General features: G+C 47.3%; 1 protein-coding gene across 2 annotated transcripts; it reads right to left on the bottom strand.

Moving 5' to 3' along the window:
• Positions 1 to 8,906: 8,906 nt before the first annotated feature.
• On the bottom strand, positions 8,907 to 18,387 carry BOD1 (biorientation of chromosomes in cell division 1). 2 transcript variants are annotated; one of them, XM_044777657.2, is made up of 4 exons: positions 17,938 to 18,387; positions 14,299 to 14,423; positions 10,578 to 10,846; positions 8,907 to 9,677 (listed from the first exon to the last, which is right to left on the bottom strand). In XM_044777657.2, exons 1-3 carry the CDS (start codon positions 18,172 to 18,174, stop codon positions 10,651 to 10,653), a joined length of 558 nt encoding a protein of 185 aa, XP_044633592.2. In that variant the 5' UTR covers positions 18,175 to 18,387; the 3' UTR covers positions 8,907 to 9,677; positions 10,578 to 10,650. The 2 variants fall into 2 exon arrangements, with proteins under 2 accessions (XP_044633592.2, XP_014706328.2); XM_014850842.3 differs by having other exon boundaries at positions 10,650 to 10,846; positions 17,938 to 18,386.
• Positions 18,388 to 18,975: the final 588 nt, after the last annotated feature.

The raw sequence follows: 18,975 nt of genomic DNA, 5'->3' as shown, positions 1-18,975 counted from the left end.
AAAAAGAGGAAGATTGGCAACATATGCTGGCTCAGGGCTAATCTTCCTCACCAAACAATAAATAAATAAATAAATAAAAAATCTACTAAGACTCACGCATCTTTGTTCAGGGTTATGGTTAAAAGCTAGGGTTTGTGAAATGTGGGGTATACATACTGTGGAATAATATTCAGCCTTACAAAGGAGGGGAATTCTAACACAGGCTGCAGTGTGGATAAACCTTGAGGACGTTATGCTAAGTGAAATAAGCCAGTCACAAAAGGACAGATATTGTGTGATTCCACTTAGATGAGATTCCTAGAGTCGTCAGACCCACAGAGACAGAAGGCAGAATGGAGGTCGCCAGGAGCTGGGGAGGGGAGTGAGGCGTTAGCGTTGATGGGAGCAGAGTTTCAGTTTCACAAGATGAAAAGAGTTCCGTGGATGGATGGCGGTGATGGTTGCACAATAATGTGAATGCACGTACTACCACTGAACTGGACATTTCAACATGGTTAAGATGGTAAATTTTACCTTGTGGATGTTTTACCACAATGGAAACGACTGGGGAAAACAAGGTGGGCTGTGGGGGTGGACAGAGCAGAGCTGGACGCTCAGCTCTGACACTTGTCACTGAATATGTCAGGCGAGTGCTGTTTCTTTGTCAGTGGGGACAGCGGCACCGTCTTCCTAGTGTAGAGGCAGAGGCCCTGTGGGAAGCCCTTCAGTCTAGTGGCTGTAGCCGACAGCACATGGCAAGCACCCCAAACAGGTGAACTCCTCTTACTATGATCATTATGCATCACTGACTCCATAACTCTGCAAAGCGGCTGTCATCTCCCCATCGCCCCACTTCCCATGCACCCCTAAGCCCTGCTGGGCATCAGAGCTCCTGAGCTCGGTATCTTCTCCTCCCTGGGAACTTCTGGGAACTGTCAGAGAGATGGTGCGCGTCCGGGCTAAAGACACAGTCATGTGTTGCTTAATGATAGGGACATGTCCTGAGAAATGTGTTGTTCAGCGATTTTGTTGTTGTGTGAACATTATAGAATATACTCACACAAACTTAGATGGTGCAGCCTACTGCACACCTGAGCTAGATGGTACTAATCTTATGGGGCCACCGTCGTACGTATGGTCCTTCATTGACTGAAATGCCGTTATGCGGTGCCTGACTGTATAAAAACTTACACGCTTGTGTCTGCACAGTGCGTCTCTGGAGGGGTAAGTCCCGACCTCATAATAGCGATTGCTCCTAGGGAGGGTGATGGGAGGGACATTGCGGTGACACTTCTCACTGTTAAACCCATGTGTACCCTTGGAATGTCTTCCTACGTACAAGTATTATCTATACAAATAAATAAATAAGTGGCTCAATCAGTCAATCAAATTCTGACACGTGCCCTCCTTTCCCTCCTCTCTCTCACTCTTCAGCCCACCGGCGTCTCGCATTAGCCCCCAGCTCTCCATCCACACTGCTCTGATTCTTGTTGATAAATTCAACAGATTTCTTCCTCTTTATCTTCCGGTCCTCCCTGTGACATGTAGATATCTGAAAGACCACTTCCCCTTGCTGCAGGAAAGCCAGTGAAATATACCCATGATTTGGGGGAGGGCCAAGCCTTTCGCGGTCCCTGTTGTAATCTTAAAGTGCACTGCTTTGCATACTTGTAAGTGCTCAATAACTTTTTTTTGGAATTAAACAAACAAGCAAAATCAAAAGAAAATATAATGACCAGCCTGAATACAAAAGTAAGCCCAAGTGTAATGGCACTGACAAACTCACAAAAGACATTTTGATGTGCAAATAGCCAGAAATAAAGGCAGAGGCCATTAGTTTTTAAATAAAGCAGGCCTGGTTGTGATAGTATCATTTTGCAAAGTGTTACCAGTGGGGAAACCAGGTAAACATCAATGTTTACACAGGCTCTCTCAGTATGATTTCTTACCACTGCATGTGAATCTACAATTATTCCAAAATAAAGAGTTTAAGTAAAGCAGTGAGTACAAAACTCATCTGTCAGCTGAAGAAAAATCCCCGGACTGGGGGATCACTGATGGACAAATCAAGCAGATGTCATGAGAAAGCTGGTCAGGGCATTTTTCAGTTGCAATCTGCAAAGATGCAAGTAAGTCAACATAAGAATTCAGCAGGCAGCAGTAACTCGGGGCAGGTCAAGGACGTAATGACCTGTGGCTATAGGGGAAGAGGTTGGAGTATGGAATGTCAGTAGTATGTTGTGGTTGATATTGCCCATATTGGCAAGGTTTTACAGGAAAGATAAGGGCTCAGAAGAAAGCTTTCCAGTTTGTAAGTGGAAATTAAAGCGAAGAAGGAGAGTCCAGAGATTCAAGGACTTGTAGGGTTGGATAAGTAAACTGATTCGGGGCCCTAAACAGAAAGAAACAAATGGAGAGAACCTTGTGTGACAAAGGCCTCCATGCAATGGTCACTTTAAGGATGTCATGCCCAGGCAAAGTTTACAGATGGACAAAATGGCTCTGGGGAAAAAGTATAAGACAACTTTTGCACAGAAACCCCATAGCTTCAGGGTTTAAATTGAGAGAGGGTATGAGAGGAAGGAAGCAAAGAAATACAGCAGGTTTATGAATCAAGGTTCACAAAGAATTGTGAGCGTGGCTTTTAGCCCATGTTGCTGACTGGATCCAGTTATTAAAACTCCTACTATGTTTCTGACAGAGTCATAATGACAAAAACAAAAACAAAAACAAAACACACCCATGAGCCCAGGCTCCAAGAGTCTCTGATGAAAACTTGAAATGACCTTTGGGTCTCTAGTATCTCAGAGGGAGGATGTGGACTGAGAAAGCCGTATAGCCTCTGAGGAGAAGAGATTCACTCACGTATCGTTTGGTCGTGGCCAGAGGATGATGGAAAAGAAGGATAATGGAAATGGAGAATGTCGCAGAGGTGAAGCCAGAGGCCATTGAGCACAGTGGGGCGGGCCTGGACCCCAGGCCCTTACAGGGAACACCTGCCAGGCCTAGGTTAGGTGGTCTTACCACTGCTGCCCAGGGGGATTCGGAATTGCTATGGGCCAGGAATTTCAGAGTTTTCCATCTTTTCCCCTTTCCAGTTATTCCTCTGTTGCGTATTAGGTGAGCTGTTAGGCAGATGACTCCTCTTTTTTGTTTTTCTTTAGTTCTTAGGTGTAACAGAGGAGGTGCCTAACCGCTCGCGCAGAGACATGCTGAGCTTGAGTCAGACGCAGCCACCAGGTGGTGCCTTGGATCACCTTCCATGGAGCAGGCCCGGCATCTTCGTGGGAAGAATACATTGTCTATGCGTGGTCAGGAGGGCACACTGAGGTAGCCTTCTAGGACTCACCTGTACCTGGCTCTCGTCTCCTGGACGCGTGAGTGTTTAGACCTCTCTATCCTCTTGCAGTTGGGAAAGGCCCTGAGCCTAGTTCTGGCCCATGTGCTGTGAGTGAAAGTGTCATGTGTCACTCACAGACCAAACGTTAAATCCCTCGTGTGGGATGTTCCGTTGTTCTCTTTCTCTTCTGTGCTCTTGTACAGGAGGTCTTGGGTTAGACGATAGGCTAAAACCCGGAAGCAGCCGGGTTGCTAAACTGCCATATGAAGAACAATTGCCCTGGAGCGTTGCCTGGATCACAGGCATTTTGTGTAAGTGAGAGACTGGCTGTGTCAGGCCGATAGATGTCAGAGTTTCTTTTATCACTAACTGCGGCAGAAACCTAATCTCTCATCACTAACACAGCCCCAGAGCAGCAGCGGCAGTCAGGATTCAAATCCTGAGCGTTTAACCAGCACACCGTGTGAGCTCATCTGATTGTCGCAAGGAGGCCATCATTGTGGCGACTCCAGGCCCCTCAGAATCTGACAAGCTCCTCCTGCCTCGCTACAGAATCACCTGTCTAGAAACCCGAATGCTGCTCCCTTAAGAGTGCTGGATAAACTGGGCCACATCCAGCCTCTCTGACCGTGTTTAACTTCTACCGTATCCAATCTATTGCTGTTGTAGGGGAGGAAAAATAATTTTCCCTCTGCCCTTCTGAGTTCTTAGCTGAGACTCCTGTAATAAAAGACAGATCAACAAGAGAAAAACAGAAGTTTCTTAACACATACACCTCGTGTGTACATAGGAGATCCCCAGGGAAAGATGAGTAACTCCGCAAGTGGCTTAGAATTCAGGATTAAATACCAGCTTAATAGGGAAAGAAGAGGGGGATTAGGCCTCTCGGGAAGAAGAATGACTTTGGGAAGGATGAATGGGCCTTTGGAAGAACAGACGGGAGGGCTTGTGATGAAGTTTGCCTGGGTGTAGGGTCGGCCTCTAGGACCCTCTCCCGTGGTGAGAGTCAGTCCTCCCTGGCTGATGACACTCCCAGGGAGGGAACCTATGGCACTTGAGTCCCCTTCGGAGGATCTGTCTTTAGGCAGATGACGGGAGTTCAGAGAAAGCCTCTCCCTGCATTTGCTGGTTTTCAAGCCCCTACCGCTTGAAATAATCAATATACCAAAGCGGCATATTTTGGGGTAGCATATTCTGCTACTCTTCACTCATTCACAAAATATTAAGCTTCATACCTTGATGAGGCTGCACAGACAAGCCCCTCTCTGGCTCTCGCCCTGGGGAGGCTGCCACTTGGGGCGACGTTGAGAGGCTTCTGAGAACAGTGTGTGCTGGTTTTCTCAGTCCGCATCCTAGCTGTAACTTGACCCCACTGCTATGTGCTGTCCTGCCCCTCCACTCATCCTTGGATGGTTCAATCCAGACCCCCAGAGGGGGACGTCAGAGAGCAAACTTTAGGCTCCGTTCCAAGCTTGAAAATTCTAGAACCTGATGCATGTAGCTGAAAACCTAGTCTCTATTCCTAGGAAAATCAAAGCCTAGAAGGTCTGGCCCTCTAGATAAAGAGATGTTTTCGAAAAATCTTAAGTAATCACAGGACAATGACTTTCTAGGGCAAGTATCTCCAACTTACTGTCCTCAGGGGCCAGCAGGGTGCTGGCAATGAGTGAAGCCAGCCAGTGGCATTTGCATGTCCTACGTGTGGTCTAAAGCAGTGTTGCTATGGAGCTCTAGCTGACTGTTTCCAGTGGAAATACAAAAATGTTGGCAAATCTTGAGACTTTTTTATTCGGAGCCAGAAATGCAGATCTATATGGAAATATCCCCATTTAAAAATATTGGCAATTAATTGAAACAAAACAATACACAACAATCACAACTCCTTCGCTGACAGAATATGGCTGGAAGGCAGAGCAGACCAGCCTGTCAGTTTGCAAACTCTGCCCTGGGATATACGTTTGAGCATGGGGAGCAAAGGCTGGCTAGAACTAAGGGTATGTGCTGAGATGTGGTAAGAGGTCAAGCTGATTTGACTTTGGCCTACATTTGGAATGAAGGGTGGACCCCAGAGGACTGACAAGTTTGAACTGGTCCCATTAAGTAATAGGGAGGCAGAGTAGCAAAGGGGGGCGGAGATCATGGGCTTTGAATTCAGAGAGGTGTGGGTTCAAACCTCACTCCCTGCTTCACAGCTGGATGAGTAAGGTGCTTCACCTCTCTGAGTCTTGCTTTCCTCATGCGCAGAATGGAGAATAAATCCTACCTAACAGGGTCAGGAGAATTAAATGAAATTATGCATAAGAATATGTCTGCCATTCTGTTGGGCATGAGGTGCTATCTCGTTGTAGTTTTGATTGGCATTTCCCTGACATGTGGAAGATAAACAAACACATAGACAAGAACAGATTGGTGGTTATCAGAGGGAAGGGGGTGTGGGGAAAGGTGAAAGGGGTAAAGGGGTATGTGTGTATGGTGACAGATGGCAACTAAACTTTTGGTGATGAACACAATGCAGTCCATACAGAAGCTGAAATATAATGATGTGCACCTGAAATTTACACAATGTTATAAACCACTATGACCTCAAAATAATAAAAGGTAAAAAAAAAAAGGACAAGAAAATGTCTGCCACCTGGTAGGTGTCTGGTTCATGTGCTTGACCCTTCATAGGTTCACGAATGAGGAAGATACTGGATGAAAGCAGTGTTTCAGGAAGGACAGCCAAATGGCAGTTTCAAGACTGGAGTCAGAAAGACAGTCTAGGTCTCAGGCCGTGTGACCAGTTTGAGAGCACAGTAATTATTACCATGCGTTCTTGGAGTCAAGCCTGTCTCTGGTGACAAGACCATAAAAGCTGACCTCCTGGCTCCTCCACAGGTAAGGTGATGGACAGGGTGCAAAGCACAGTGCCAGCCAAAGCTCGGCTGTTCCGGCCTCCCTGTCTGCTTCCCACCCCATCCTCGGCACCCTTAGGGCAGCCAAGGGAGGCAGGGCCTGGCCCCCTGGCACTGCTGATCCAGAGCCAGCCTCAGGCACAAGCCAGGCCCGGACCTTTGCTGGGTCCCTACGGCATCTCTCTATCTTCAACAGCCAGTGAAAGCCTTTCTGCAGAGTTCCTGACAATGTTTTGAGTTGCTTAGCAAATTCATCTTTAGAAGACTGCTTATAGCTTTTGAAAGCTTAGGAAGTTTGTTACATGCAGACATTTCTAAGTGAAAATGTCCAAAGCAGTTCTTCCAAAGGACTAATGGGGAAAAATAAAAGACACACTAGTTTTGTCCCTCAGGAGCTGTTAGAAGAGACATGTTTATCCACTAATATACTTAACCTGTCATTACTAATCAACATCTCAGCTTTCCAAAAGGTTTCCTAAAGTGAAAATGCTTGCGTCTGAATCTCCGGGAGGGCTTGTGGGCCCCTCCCCTGATCTCCGAATCCGTAGGTCTGGGGTGCGGGCCACATTTCTCACAGGGCCTGGGTGCCGCTGCTGGTTCGGAACTATGCTTTCAGAAGCACTGCTATAACGGATCTGTCCGTGTTTATGCGGTTCACAGCGCGAGGGACTGACAGAAGGCATGGGAACCCCTCCACCCCTTGATGAGAAAATAGAAGCTAACGCTAAATGGCAGAAACAGGATGAAACAAAGCCTGAAAATCTGATATGAGTCACAAACTTGACTATAAGCCAAGAAAGAGTTAAAACAGTCATGACCATGGCTGGGTGGAGAAGGGGGGGTTGGCATACCAATCAAGCATTTAGGCTAGGAACGGGAAACGCGCCAGGGGGAGTGGTCTCCAGTAGCTATTGTAGATGTTGCCTGAACTGGGCTTCACAAATGAGCATGGGGTCCTTAATATCCTTGTGCTCTATGCTTTGAGGGTTTTTAAAGCTTGGCAATACTTGTTGACGTCTTAGAGAGGTTAGCTCTGTGCTTCACGGGGCTCTTGCAAATGGCAGTGGTTTTCCCAACCATAGGGAGCAGCTTTGAGGTCCACGGCAGCTAGTTTCTCGTTCAGGAAGGAACACTGCAAGGATGTCTAGGACGGAGTATTTTCGGTGGCCTTGTCTCCCTCAGGGAGGAATTTTTCTACTTTATCTCAGAACACACGTGACTTTTCTAGGCTCTGCATGACTAGCCTAATACCCAGGCATAAGGACTCACTGAAAATGCAAATGGGGTTAGCAGGTGCCCAGTTTCTAAGGAGACAGAGGCTGTTCGTCTTGCCTCACCTCCCCAGCCTGCCAATTTAAGTGTTTACCCAAGGGCCGATGAGCACTTTTCTATTTGGCTCAGCTAAGAGTGAAAAGTCAGTCCTCTGTCCTAATGGTAGCTGTGTGTCTAGTTACTTCTGTAACCTGATAATCTTCTCAAATGAAATCATCTCTGGTCTGTGACTCTTGGTGGATATAACAGAAGGATAAAACTCTTGTACCTTGGCATATTTAGCAGTCCGTGAAAATTAGGGTGTTTCTCATCAACTGTACACCCTTCCCTAGTAATAGAAAAAGCAAAGAGAACTGAGATGGACCAAAAGCTGCCCGCCAAAAAAGACACAAAATGTAGTCAATTGGGCACTTGGGGCAGAGGACGCAGCTTTCTCCGGGTTGCTCTGTTTTGCCCTCTCAGTCACGGGGTTGAGGCCGGTGTCGGATGGGCACTACGGGCGAGACGTCAGGTCAACAGAAAGTGGCTCTGCTGATTTCCCTCCTGGAGAAGACCCCTCACAGGGCAGCAGCCCCCCACTGAGGGCTCACGGTCTAGAACGCAGATGGCAGGTAGCCTGAGCGTCTGTGCATAGGACTGGACACACTGCTCATTCCATGCTCACCTCTTAGCTGAGTACACGCCTAGAGGAGCCCTTCTCCAGGCCCTGAGGACTCCGGCTGTTGAATCCCAAACAGAAAAGGACAGCACTTACTTCAGCTGGAAATGGAACTGTGTCCATTAGGAGGTGGGAAGCAGAATACATTTCAGATGACTGCCACCTGCCCTAAACACGTGGCCAGCTTGCTTTAAAAAGAGGGCGCACGCTGCCCAAACGTCTGACTGTGGTAGTACAGTCCTAACGTAGGGGTACTGACGGTAAAGGTGAAAGTGGTTTATTTTAATAGGGAACCAACTAAATAGGTTAAAATTTATTAGATTAACAATATCCAGTAGTAGACTCAACTAAGAACCAAAGACTCAGTTTGAAGTAATCTGTGATGTTGTCCAAGGCTTGGATACAAAGCATCGCCGAGGGCCAGCAGCATCAGCATCACCTGGAGCTTATCAGCAACACTCTCAGGGGCCCCTGAACTTCTGAATCAGAATATATATTTTTTCTAAGATCTCCATGTGATGCTTCCACACATTCAAGTTTGAGAAACACTGATATAATCAGCACCTGCAATGGTCCAGGGGAGAGGAACTGCCTGCCTGCTCCTGGCTACGCTTGCTAGCTTCAGGCGAGGGCAGTTCCAAGGTATGTCTACCAACCCTTCACAGCCATTTAGTCATGTGTTGTACACAGGAATGGCACCCAGGCAGAGGAAAAGGGTTCCCCTTCACACCCCGGGGTCTATGATTCAGTAGAGGCTTCAGAGTACGAGTATCAGATGATTTTATTATAAAACTCAAGCCATTTATCATTGTTTATTTTTTCTAAAAAACACAAACTTGAGAATAAAATAAACGCACCCAAGACTCACTAGCCCTTGCAGGACAGGAAAAAGCCCTGGAGGGAGAGCCTGAGGATGTTTTTCCTCATCCCTACCATATGGACTTGCTCACACATCCAGGGACCCATGTTCTGTCACCTCCTCTACAAGATTCATGTACAAGAGGGTCACAGCCACCTTAAAGCTATCTGATGCTAATGGTTTGTACATTCCAGTTTGCAACTCTGAGAAATGGTGTCAAATAAGCACTGCCAAACACCCCCTCCCAGCTAACCTTGACTGTCGTTCTTGGGTCGCGTCTTCAGGACTGCTTATGTTTCTTCATTGTAGCTTTTGTTTATCCCCAAGCACAAACCCTAAAATCCACCCACAGTCTCAAAGTTCAAGTATAAAGGTTAGTTCCAGGACCACCCCAGGTTGGTGTAGTGTTTCTTTATATCTCTGTAGTGTCTACTGGGAGTCATCCCCTTGGACAGGCTGGCCAGATGGCAGCACAATGCGGGGGCACACATGGTCACCTCTCCTACTGCCAAACTTGCTCCCTGTTCAATCTGGACACTGCCCCACAGTCAAGGTTGAATCTTGAAGTCAGTGATGACCTTGGCCTGTCTTCATTCTGAAGTTGTACTCTTATGTAACCGAATCTATTTCTCCACCATCAATTCGATAGAGCTTCCAAAATGTGTCAGGCATATTCTAAAAAGAAAAGAGAATCACATCAAAATCCTACTTTTTTGGTAAGAGACTACATTTAATTTTATGTTCCTAAAGGAATTTACAATTAAACTAGAAGGAAACACGTGAAATGCATGTTTTACACTCCATAATGGAACTGAGGTCTTCTTCCAGTATAGGCACAGACAATCTCTGCTAAGTCAGTGCTCTACGTGAGCCAGATGCTCTTGCTTTGTTCACTTGCTGATGTTTATTTGTCAAAAATAACAGCTACCTTAAAGAATCTTATAAAGAGAACACCAAAGTAGAACGAGGAATGAGGCACACCCAAGTGGTCACCAACAACAGCTAAGAGTCCACTGCTTCCATGCTGATCACTGCTCATATGTGCAATGGCTCCCAAACCCTACAAAAAGCACTGTTCTGTGCTTCAACAGGTGATTTTTAAAGTTAAATTAAATTTAAAGTGCAATGAAAACAAAGGAGTGCTCATAACAGAATCTCATGGTAACTGACAGTGGTAAACTCAAACCTCTTTAAATACGAGGAGGTTCAGGAGGGCTGAAAGCAGACTTTGACTCCCACATAGGACGCCACTTTAGAAGGCACTGCTTGATTTTATATCTAAAGTATAAACCCAAGTTAACTCACATCCAGGGGGGAGACTCATTTAAGCAATTTCAGAAAAACAGGGCTTTCATTGGAGTCTCCCTTGTGCACCCCATCATCCCAGCGGGTTTCTAAGGAAGCATCTCTTCAGCTTAAACCTTTAGCTATGGTGGCACAGGAAATCAGACTCACTGACACAGGAAACGCTACTAAGTAGTTCTCAGTAAAAAATGACTCAAACAGTAGGTGAAGTCCATCTGCGGACATGTTTTTCTGAATAGATAAGGAACATGACCCCCAGTAATGGCTTACCCCTTTCCTATCCATTTTATACATCTCTAAGCCAGAGGTGAGTGCTCCCGGACAAAAGACGGGCTACCGGACCTTAGGAAGCGTCCTGCGATGGAGCTGGAGGGTCCTGGCTTTCAGGCTCTGGAGGGGGCGCTGGCACAGCTTCTTTTTTCTGGGCCGCCAGGAATTCATGAATTGCTCGTTCTATCTGTGGCCTGAAGATGTGGTTTAGTTTGGGATCCACCACCTGACAGATGATCCTGTCCACTCCAGCCTCCAACATCCCTGACCTCGAGGAGACAAACAGATCATTCCGTTATTTACTTCCTCTAACCCTTCAGCCTCAGGTCCCAACAAGTGCCATCTGAGAGTCCAATAAATGTCCAGCTGGTCAAAGCCACAGCCCTTCTAGGGCATTCTTTCAGAGGGCAATCCACTTACCACACAGAGTTCAAGCCACTGCATTGTCACTTTTGAGGGGCAATTCACAACCAGCAGCTATTATTCCCAACACACAGCCTCATCCACTACCACCTCAAGCTTGCACAAAGGAACCAAACAGAGCTAAGCGCCCGGTGCCAAAGACAAAGCACAAGTGACAACGTGGGAGGAAAGAACCTGAAGACACAGGTGGAGCTGAAAAGCTGGTGGCACTGTCAGAGCCAGCGCCTCAGCCTCGACTCCGTTTCCTTCAACGTCTCCTCTCTGACTGAAAGGAAAAGCAGGAGAAGTAGGGCCAGCAGCAGCCTGGCCACTACTCCCCCACGGGACACTGCACAGAGGCGGCAGGCTGCAGTGTTTACAGCATCACCACCGACTCCACAGGGCCCTCGGCCGTGGCTGTTCCCTAGACACATACTAAGGAACCTCTAGGCCACCAAGTAAACAGCTAAGAAACAAACTGGTTCTAAGCTCTTAAGGGGCTAAAATATACCTTAAATCCTTTTTGAAGTAGAGCAACAAAGAGTCAAAATTTACCAATGTCTGCATTCAACCACTCCGGGCTGGGCAATGAGGAAGATCCTTATGACAGGGAACAAATCACAACTCAAGAGTCTGGAAAACAGTCCATGCAGGCTCAAACTGAAGTGTCTTCTCAAAGGATTAAAATATGCAAATACCATCTCAAGCATATGGACAGGTTTTATTTTCCATTAGACTTGAGAGTTCTTAGGCCATTCAAGCCTTTGCTTGGGTAAAAATAGGTCCTGCAGTACCTGGGCACATGGTGTGTCAGGTACAGCCAAGGAAACGACGGAGTGAATGGACACGGTGACAAGCGAGACCAGAGAGGGGCCCTGACCTGGTTAGGCTGAGCAGCGAATACAGCGCTCCCTAGTCAGGGCTGACCGGGCACTTATCAACGGGAAACCGAGAAGTGAACACGGCGCCATCAGCGCACAGGGCGCCTTCAGGCAGAGCTGCACGAGACGGCGCGCCCTCCAAAAGCACGAGAGCACGGGGAGGGCAGCGTCGGGAGGCTGAGCCACCTCTCCTCAGTGACAGGCCAACAGCTTTCCAATGACACAACCCCGCTTCCTGAGGCAGATTCACAGGGGTCTTTACTGGATGTAAACGCCTGATCAGGAAAACAAAGTACCAAGAAAGAGTCGTTTGCTTTCCTGGTGATTGTAAAAGCATTTGAGGGAAACACGAAATCTTGTCAGGAGCCTAAAACAGAAGGTGAAACCAACACACATGTAGTTAAAACACTTTTAGTACAATTGGGTTCCAGAGGAAAAGCCGATTTCCTGGTGAGCCTTCCACTGTGGGAAGGATACAGCTCTCGGCCGGAACGGCCAGGCCGGTGCGCCACTCGCTCACCCGCTGAGAGCACTTAGGGGTAAGCAGCAAATCCTCATTTCAAAACTTCATTAGGATTTGCCTCAAATTCAAAATTAGCATGAATCATAGAGAAATGTCCCAGTGTTAAATGTGAATTAGTATGTTCAGGTTAAATACATTCTAGATCAAGTCAAACAGCAGGAAAATTTACACAGATGATAAAACTATGAAAAAAAGCAGGGAAATAATTCCACATGGGGAGGATGGCGAACTTCTGAGCGGAGGAAGGTAAGGCGGGAAAGGAGGGAAGCAGGGCTGGGGTGGGGGGGGGAGGCTGTAATGTTCTAATTTCTCAAGCTGGAGGTGATGACTGGGATGTTCTCATTACTTGTTATACTGTACTCCTGTGCACTCTTCCGTGTTACATTTCCTATTAAAGGTGTGTAAAAACAAGTGCCATAAGCATACCTCTAGCATGGCATCAACACTCGTTGAAAATTAACAAGTAATGTTGATAGTCTTCATACCATTAATGGCACCTTTCCAAATATTTCAAAATACTCAGTGTTTTAATTTATTTTCTTAATATGCTGGGCTATCTTTTAAAAGGTAGGGTAAACACAAGTTTGTTACTTAGCTGCAAAACAGGCTTTTTGTGAGGATGAGCAACAACACACGTAAGGACCAGTGCCAGACATTGAACAGCTGCTCAGCAAATGACAGCTACTGTCCCCTTCTTTCTGAAGGAGCCCTGTGCCACCAGTCTGCTCCCTAGAGAAACAAAGGCCCTGGGGAGGGATTCCAGAATGATGAGGCACCATGCATCTTTTGATACCATGTTTCTTCCCTAACTTTGAGAGCTTTTAAAAATTTCAGCTTTCTTAGTTTAAAAAGATCCAGTGCAAAACGATCCTGGGACAATCCTGACCTTACACAGCTTTCTGTTATAGCTGCACTGTCTGTGTCTGTATGGTGGCTCTGTGTAACCTCATCACACGAGTAGCCTCATGTCACCAGTGCCACAATTAAGCTACTAACCTGCACCATCCCAAGACCTCTCGTGCTACCCTTTCCAGGCACACTCACCCCTCCTCCCATCCCTGAGCCCAGCAATTGCTAATCGCGTCTCCATCTCTGGATTATGTTAGCTCACGAATGTTATAAAAACGGAGTCACGCATCAGGTTTCTTTTTGGTATTGGCTTTTTTCACTCAGCTAATTCTCTGATATTTCTATTTTAAAAAGGCACGCTTCACAAGCTTTTAGATATTCCAGGGGAGTTCAGTAGACCAAGAAAGTCTGAACATAAGCACTAGTATTGAAGGTAAAAAAACACAAGAAAAAAAAAAAGACTGAGTAGATTAGGAAAAGCTTAACTTAGGACCAAGATTCTATGACCTACCTCCACTTTTGTGCCCAGTGACACTGAGAAGTCACCTGAATAAACTATCAACAGCACCTTATTAAGGTTCAGTTTGTCACTGTGGAGGACACACCTGAGTAAGACTCCAGGCCTTCCTGAAAGCTGCCATTACTTTCGAGGGGCCACGCGGACTCAAAGAACTTGTACAACAAACATTCACTGTGGGAATCAAGATCCAGCGCCTCTTGCCCAAGAGCCAACCATGGATATCCTGGCATACAGCTCCTGTGTATGTTCACATTACACTGAAAACTGTAAAGAGTAGGGAACAGGTCTTCAATTTGGAACATCTTTCCACGCACCCGGTCGAGATGTGCACAGGAGGTCTATGTAGGCTGGATAAACTAGCAAGAATTGTAATTGAGTTCCTTGCTTACTTGAACCTTAATCTTAATAAAGGAGGCGCCTGCTGTGGCTCGTATGTGACATTTCCTGGGAGGTACCATGCACCTTGACCCAACAACGACCAGCACCAGCCTTCTCGTGCGTCACACTCCCGATTATGCCTGTGCGCTCTCCGTCCTGCTTACTTACTGAACCACGCTCTGCCGCAGACCATTGCGCAACTGGTTTTTGTTCATTGTAGGATTCCATTCCTGCTTGTCCAGATGTGTTGACACAAAATTATCCACTTTCTGCCTCAAGTTTTGGTAAGCTGGCTGAAATATTAAAAAGAAGGGGCAAGTCAGAAGTTACACGCACCAAAGCTTTGGTCATTAGTTATTCAGAACACTGCTTTTCACAGAAATATAGATTTTCAAGTCCTCAAATACGCCTCCACTGTGACTATGAAGATCACATGCAGCACGGCAGAGCACGAGTTAATGGCTAATGCAAGCACCCGCTTATGGGGGGTGGGCACAATGCCAGACGCTTTATGACCCCTCTTCCTTCTCAAGTAACTCTGTGCGGGAGGTCCTATTAGCTTTCTCCTGCCCCTTCTTTAGAGATTAGAAATTTAGGCTTAGAAAAGTCAACCACTTGCCCACATGGCAAAGCCAAGATTAGACCTAGGCTGTTTCAGAATCAAAGGAACTGGTTTCTAGCCGGCTCCATGGATTACCAGTTCTCTGATTTTCAAGTCAGCCAACCTTATTTTCATCTATAAAACAGAAAGATGGCTAGCCTGCTCACCTCGCAGGGTGTTCTCAGCAGTAAACAAGGCTCAGGAGCGCTCTCTGCATAAAATGAAGGGCCACCCAAACCTCAGTGTATCACAAGAATGGAGACAGAAGTTGAGGCCTATGGAACATGGAGAAAGGCTGAGGGGAAGCACAACAGAAGTCCAGAAAGAACACAAGAGGCACTTAGTGATCCCAGATGCTCTACACTCAGCCAGGAACAGCAGAACGAAATGAGAAGGAACTTCACGAACACAAGGAATGTGTGCTCCGAGCCTCCAAAAACCGCTGCTGCTATCAGCTGCCGTCCTCCAAACCCAGGCACAGCTAGCGCTGCTGTGCAGCACCTCGCTCCTCGCCTCCTCCCACTGTGGGCAAAGACTTCCCGACCCGGTGATGCTGAGTTCAGCAACCTGGTTTACTCCGATCAACGGAATGTTAGCAACGAGAGACCTTAAGTGTGGTGGTACTGTCTGGCTTGGCTCTTGTGCTCTGATGGCACTCTACGAGCACATGCCCTGGGTCACCCCTGCCCCTTCGGCCTGGGACCGAGGAGGAGTACTTTTGTAGCAAACCTAAGCCCAACCCGCAGCTTGGACCCAGGCCCAGGCAACCTGCAGGCTGCAGCTGAGCCACCCAGCTGAAGCCTACCTAGATCAGCTGAACTGCAGCTGACCTGCAGCCCTATCAGCATGAGAACAAATGCTTGTTACAGGGCACTGAGATTTAGTTTACTCTGCAGTGTTACTGTGGCCGGAGTTTGCCAGCAGTCAGATAAATGAAACTGACAGAGGAATCAGGAGGCTTTAACTCCATGAGGGGAGGCTTCAAAAAGGCCAGGAGAACTGACTCACAAACTCTCCACTGAACCTGCAAAGGAGGCAGGGAGATGGGTGAAGAGTGACAAAGACATTTGTGTACTATCTGCCTAACAACCCTCTTCCTTTCTTCACAAGGGTAGGGCACAGGGTGCCACAGGGTGGGTGCCTGACCCAAGCTGAGACAGTGCAGACGATCCCTGAGAAATCTGAACTGCAGCTGAGAGGCCCTTTCTAGAGGAAGGAGCTTTAAGATTGGATCCCTTTTTCAAATGGTTGACTGCTCTGCAGTGGCAGTAAACAGTCATAAAGGACAAAGATGAAAGATGGCCCTAGTGGAGCACCCCTGGGTCCAATGCATCCCTGCCCATTTGTTTGTTCATTCACTCCTCCCACGGATTCCCCAAGTCAGAGGAGCTTTTGTGCAAAGGAGCTAGAATTAGATTCGTCACTTGTAACCACGCATCCCGATACTATACCTTCTACTATTCAAAATAACTCACCCAGTTGGAGATGTTACTGTTTACTGAAAAAAGACAAAGGACAGCAAATGTCACCATCAAACCTGACCAGATCCTGACAATAGAGAATATTCCCTTTACTTCACAAAGAGAAAGGACCTACGTGCCTGCTGTGCACATTTTCTCGTATTATCCATCTCTCTCTCCATTCACCTATCAGTTTGCTCTATTTACTTATAGTTTGGATGCATTGCAAGGTAACTTACATATAGCATCAACACACTTTCCCCTAAATATTTCAGCTGTGTGGGAAGGGGCCTAAGAATATACGTTTCTAACAAGTCCTCAGGTGATGCGGATGCTGCTGATCCAAGGATCACACTGAGAATCATGGGGCTAAAGCAACAAAGGACTTAAGATGCACCTAAACACACTCCAAAAATTAAAACCAGCTGCTAACTACCAGAAGGAACAACTAAGGTGGTGGTAACTGGGGAAGGCTCCAACTCCCTCTCCAGCAGCTTCTCAATGCTGATTTTTTTTTTTTTTTTTAGTAACAAGCATACTGTATTGATTAAGCCACACAAAACCTAATGAAACATAAAAAATATGAGTGGAGAACTTGTGATGGAAGTTGAGAACACCGAGTCCTGGGAAAGGCGAAAGCTTGTCAATACATATCTGGGACCCTTACATAAGGAAAATTAAATACCTTGTTTCAAGGATAGCACTTCTACTTGGGTTTTTAATCTTGGAGAATAACAGTACACGCCACTTCCCATATACACCATCTGGTCTACATGTCAGTTTTCCACCCTAGAGTATAAGCTTTGAGGACTGGGCAGTGACTTTTCTTGTATCCATGCAGCCTGGCACAATATAGGTCAGTAAAAGTTCAGTAAGTAGATAGACTAGGTCTTTCCCTTCCGTTAAGGTCTAGTTTTAAGCTCACAGTCTTGCTGGGAGGTAAGCAAAAGATTTCTCTGACAGGCTCAAGGAGGAGAAAATCACTTCCCCAGACGAGCCCAGTCAGTAACAGAACCTCTTAAATCTATGACCACAGTCTTGTTAGAGAAGCTTCTGAAAAGGGAGAAAATGAACACACCAGCAACTACTGCATCTCTGACACTTAACACACATGACTTCACTGAATACAAACAACCTTGGCAAGTAGGTAAAGTGCATAGCATTTTACTGGGGTGTTGATCCATGGCATCAGGATCTAAAATAGGCACCAAATCCCCTATCATCTTTGATGGAGTACAAAATAAGGGGGCTGGTTCCACAACAATGTACCGTAATTCAAGTGTGCAAAAGGAACAAACAGCTATAAAACGCTGATGGTTGTGCATTCAAACCATTCACTGTCTAATGTCAGCTCCTTAATGGTGAACAGAGAGCGGGTGGAAATTCTAAGCCATTCACTTACTTACCTCGCTTCCTACACTGTTATTAACACAATGAGCTTTGTTACCGAGGAGCTTTAAGGAGTCCCATCTTGGGAAAGAGAGGGTCTAGGCTGTAAAACCAGTACTGAACCCCCAAGTTCAGAGAAGCGACTAGGCTAAGTCACACTGCCAACAGGGATGGGCTGGGAGCCGAACCCACAGGTGCGTCACTCAGAAAGCTCCCTGTACCGCCCCAAGCGGCCTAATACCTCACTGCCGAGGTTTCTAACGTTTCTTTTGTTGCTCTACTTTGGAAAAGCAGAGCTGCAACCCTGGCGGCCTCACGAGCAGCCCGAACCCCCTCGGCTCGGGTGGCCTCAGCTACCTTGGTGTCCACGTCGGCCAGGCAGTCCCGGCGGAAGCTGTCAAACAGGCCCCGGCTCTTGAGCTGCTCCACGATGAGAGCGATGAGCTGCGGGTCGCCGGGAGGCAGGGAGGCCGGGTTGATGGGGCCGCCGCTTCCGCCGGCCCCCGTCGCGCCTGTGGCCGACCCCGCCGAGGCCTGGCCCGCTCCGCCGCCGCCCACTGCGCCCGTGCCCCCGCCACCGCCGCCGTCCGCCATGGCTGCGCCCCGGGCCCGCGAAGGAGCTCGAATACGGCCTCTTCTCAAGGATAGAGGGCCTGGGTCGTGTAGAGGAGGCGGAGGAACCGGAGGAGGTGGCGGGGGAGGAGGAGGAGGAGGGAAAGGAGGCAGAGGCGGTGGCGGAGAAGTCAGGCTCGGCAGCAGCCGAGGCGGCAGAAACCGCCCGCTCCATCCCGGGCGCTCTCCAGATGACGTCACCGTTGAGCTTTGCATTGTGGGACGGGAAGTTTTTGGCAATCATCTCCGGCTTTCTTATGTGCTGAGGTCCGGCCGAGGAAACTACAACTCCCGGTAGGCTCCGGATTCGCTTGCTGCCAGTTTGCTGGGCAGTGTGGGAATTGTAGGCCCAGGCCCTCGTGATTGCTGCAATCTGTGCGGGCCTTCCTCGCGCAGTCTCTGTAGCCCTCACTTCGTTTTAGCACGTCCGAACAGTGTGCCGTTATAAGAATCATCTGTCGGGCTGGTGAACGTATAAATGAACAAGTTTATCCCTTGAAGATTCTGATTCAGTATTTCTGGGTTGGGGCCTAACAATCTGTGCTTTTAACGTGCATACCTGTGGCCTCCTTGATCAATATCATCCGGGAAATTGGGGAACAGAGGACTACTCAAATTTCTATTATTAAAAAATGTGTGGGATTTCCCCTCCTTGTGATATTAATAGCAATGCATACTTCTTTTAGAAAATTGAAAAATACCGGAACATTTTGACGAAGAAAATTGTGTCCCTGAATTCTCTTAGCTGCATGGATTTCCTCCCAGGTTAAATAGTCAATAGTA

Source organism: Equus asinus, chromosome 9 (genome assembly GCF_041296235.1).
Source record: "Equus asinus isolate D_3611 breed Donkey chromosome 9, EquAss-T2T_v2, whole genome shotgun sequence".
Classification (NCBI taxonomy): domain Eukaryota; kingdom Metazoa; phylum Chordata; class Mammalia; order Perissodactyla; family Equidae; genus Equus; species Equus asinus.
This window is presented reverse-complemented; position numbering and strand designations above follow the sequence as displayed.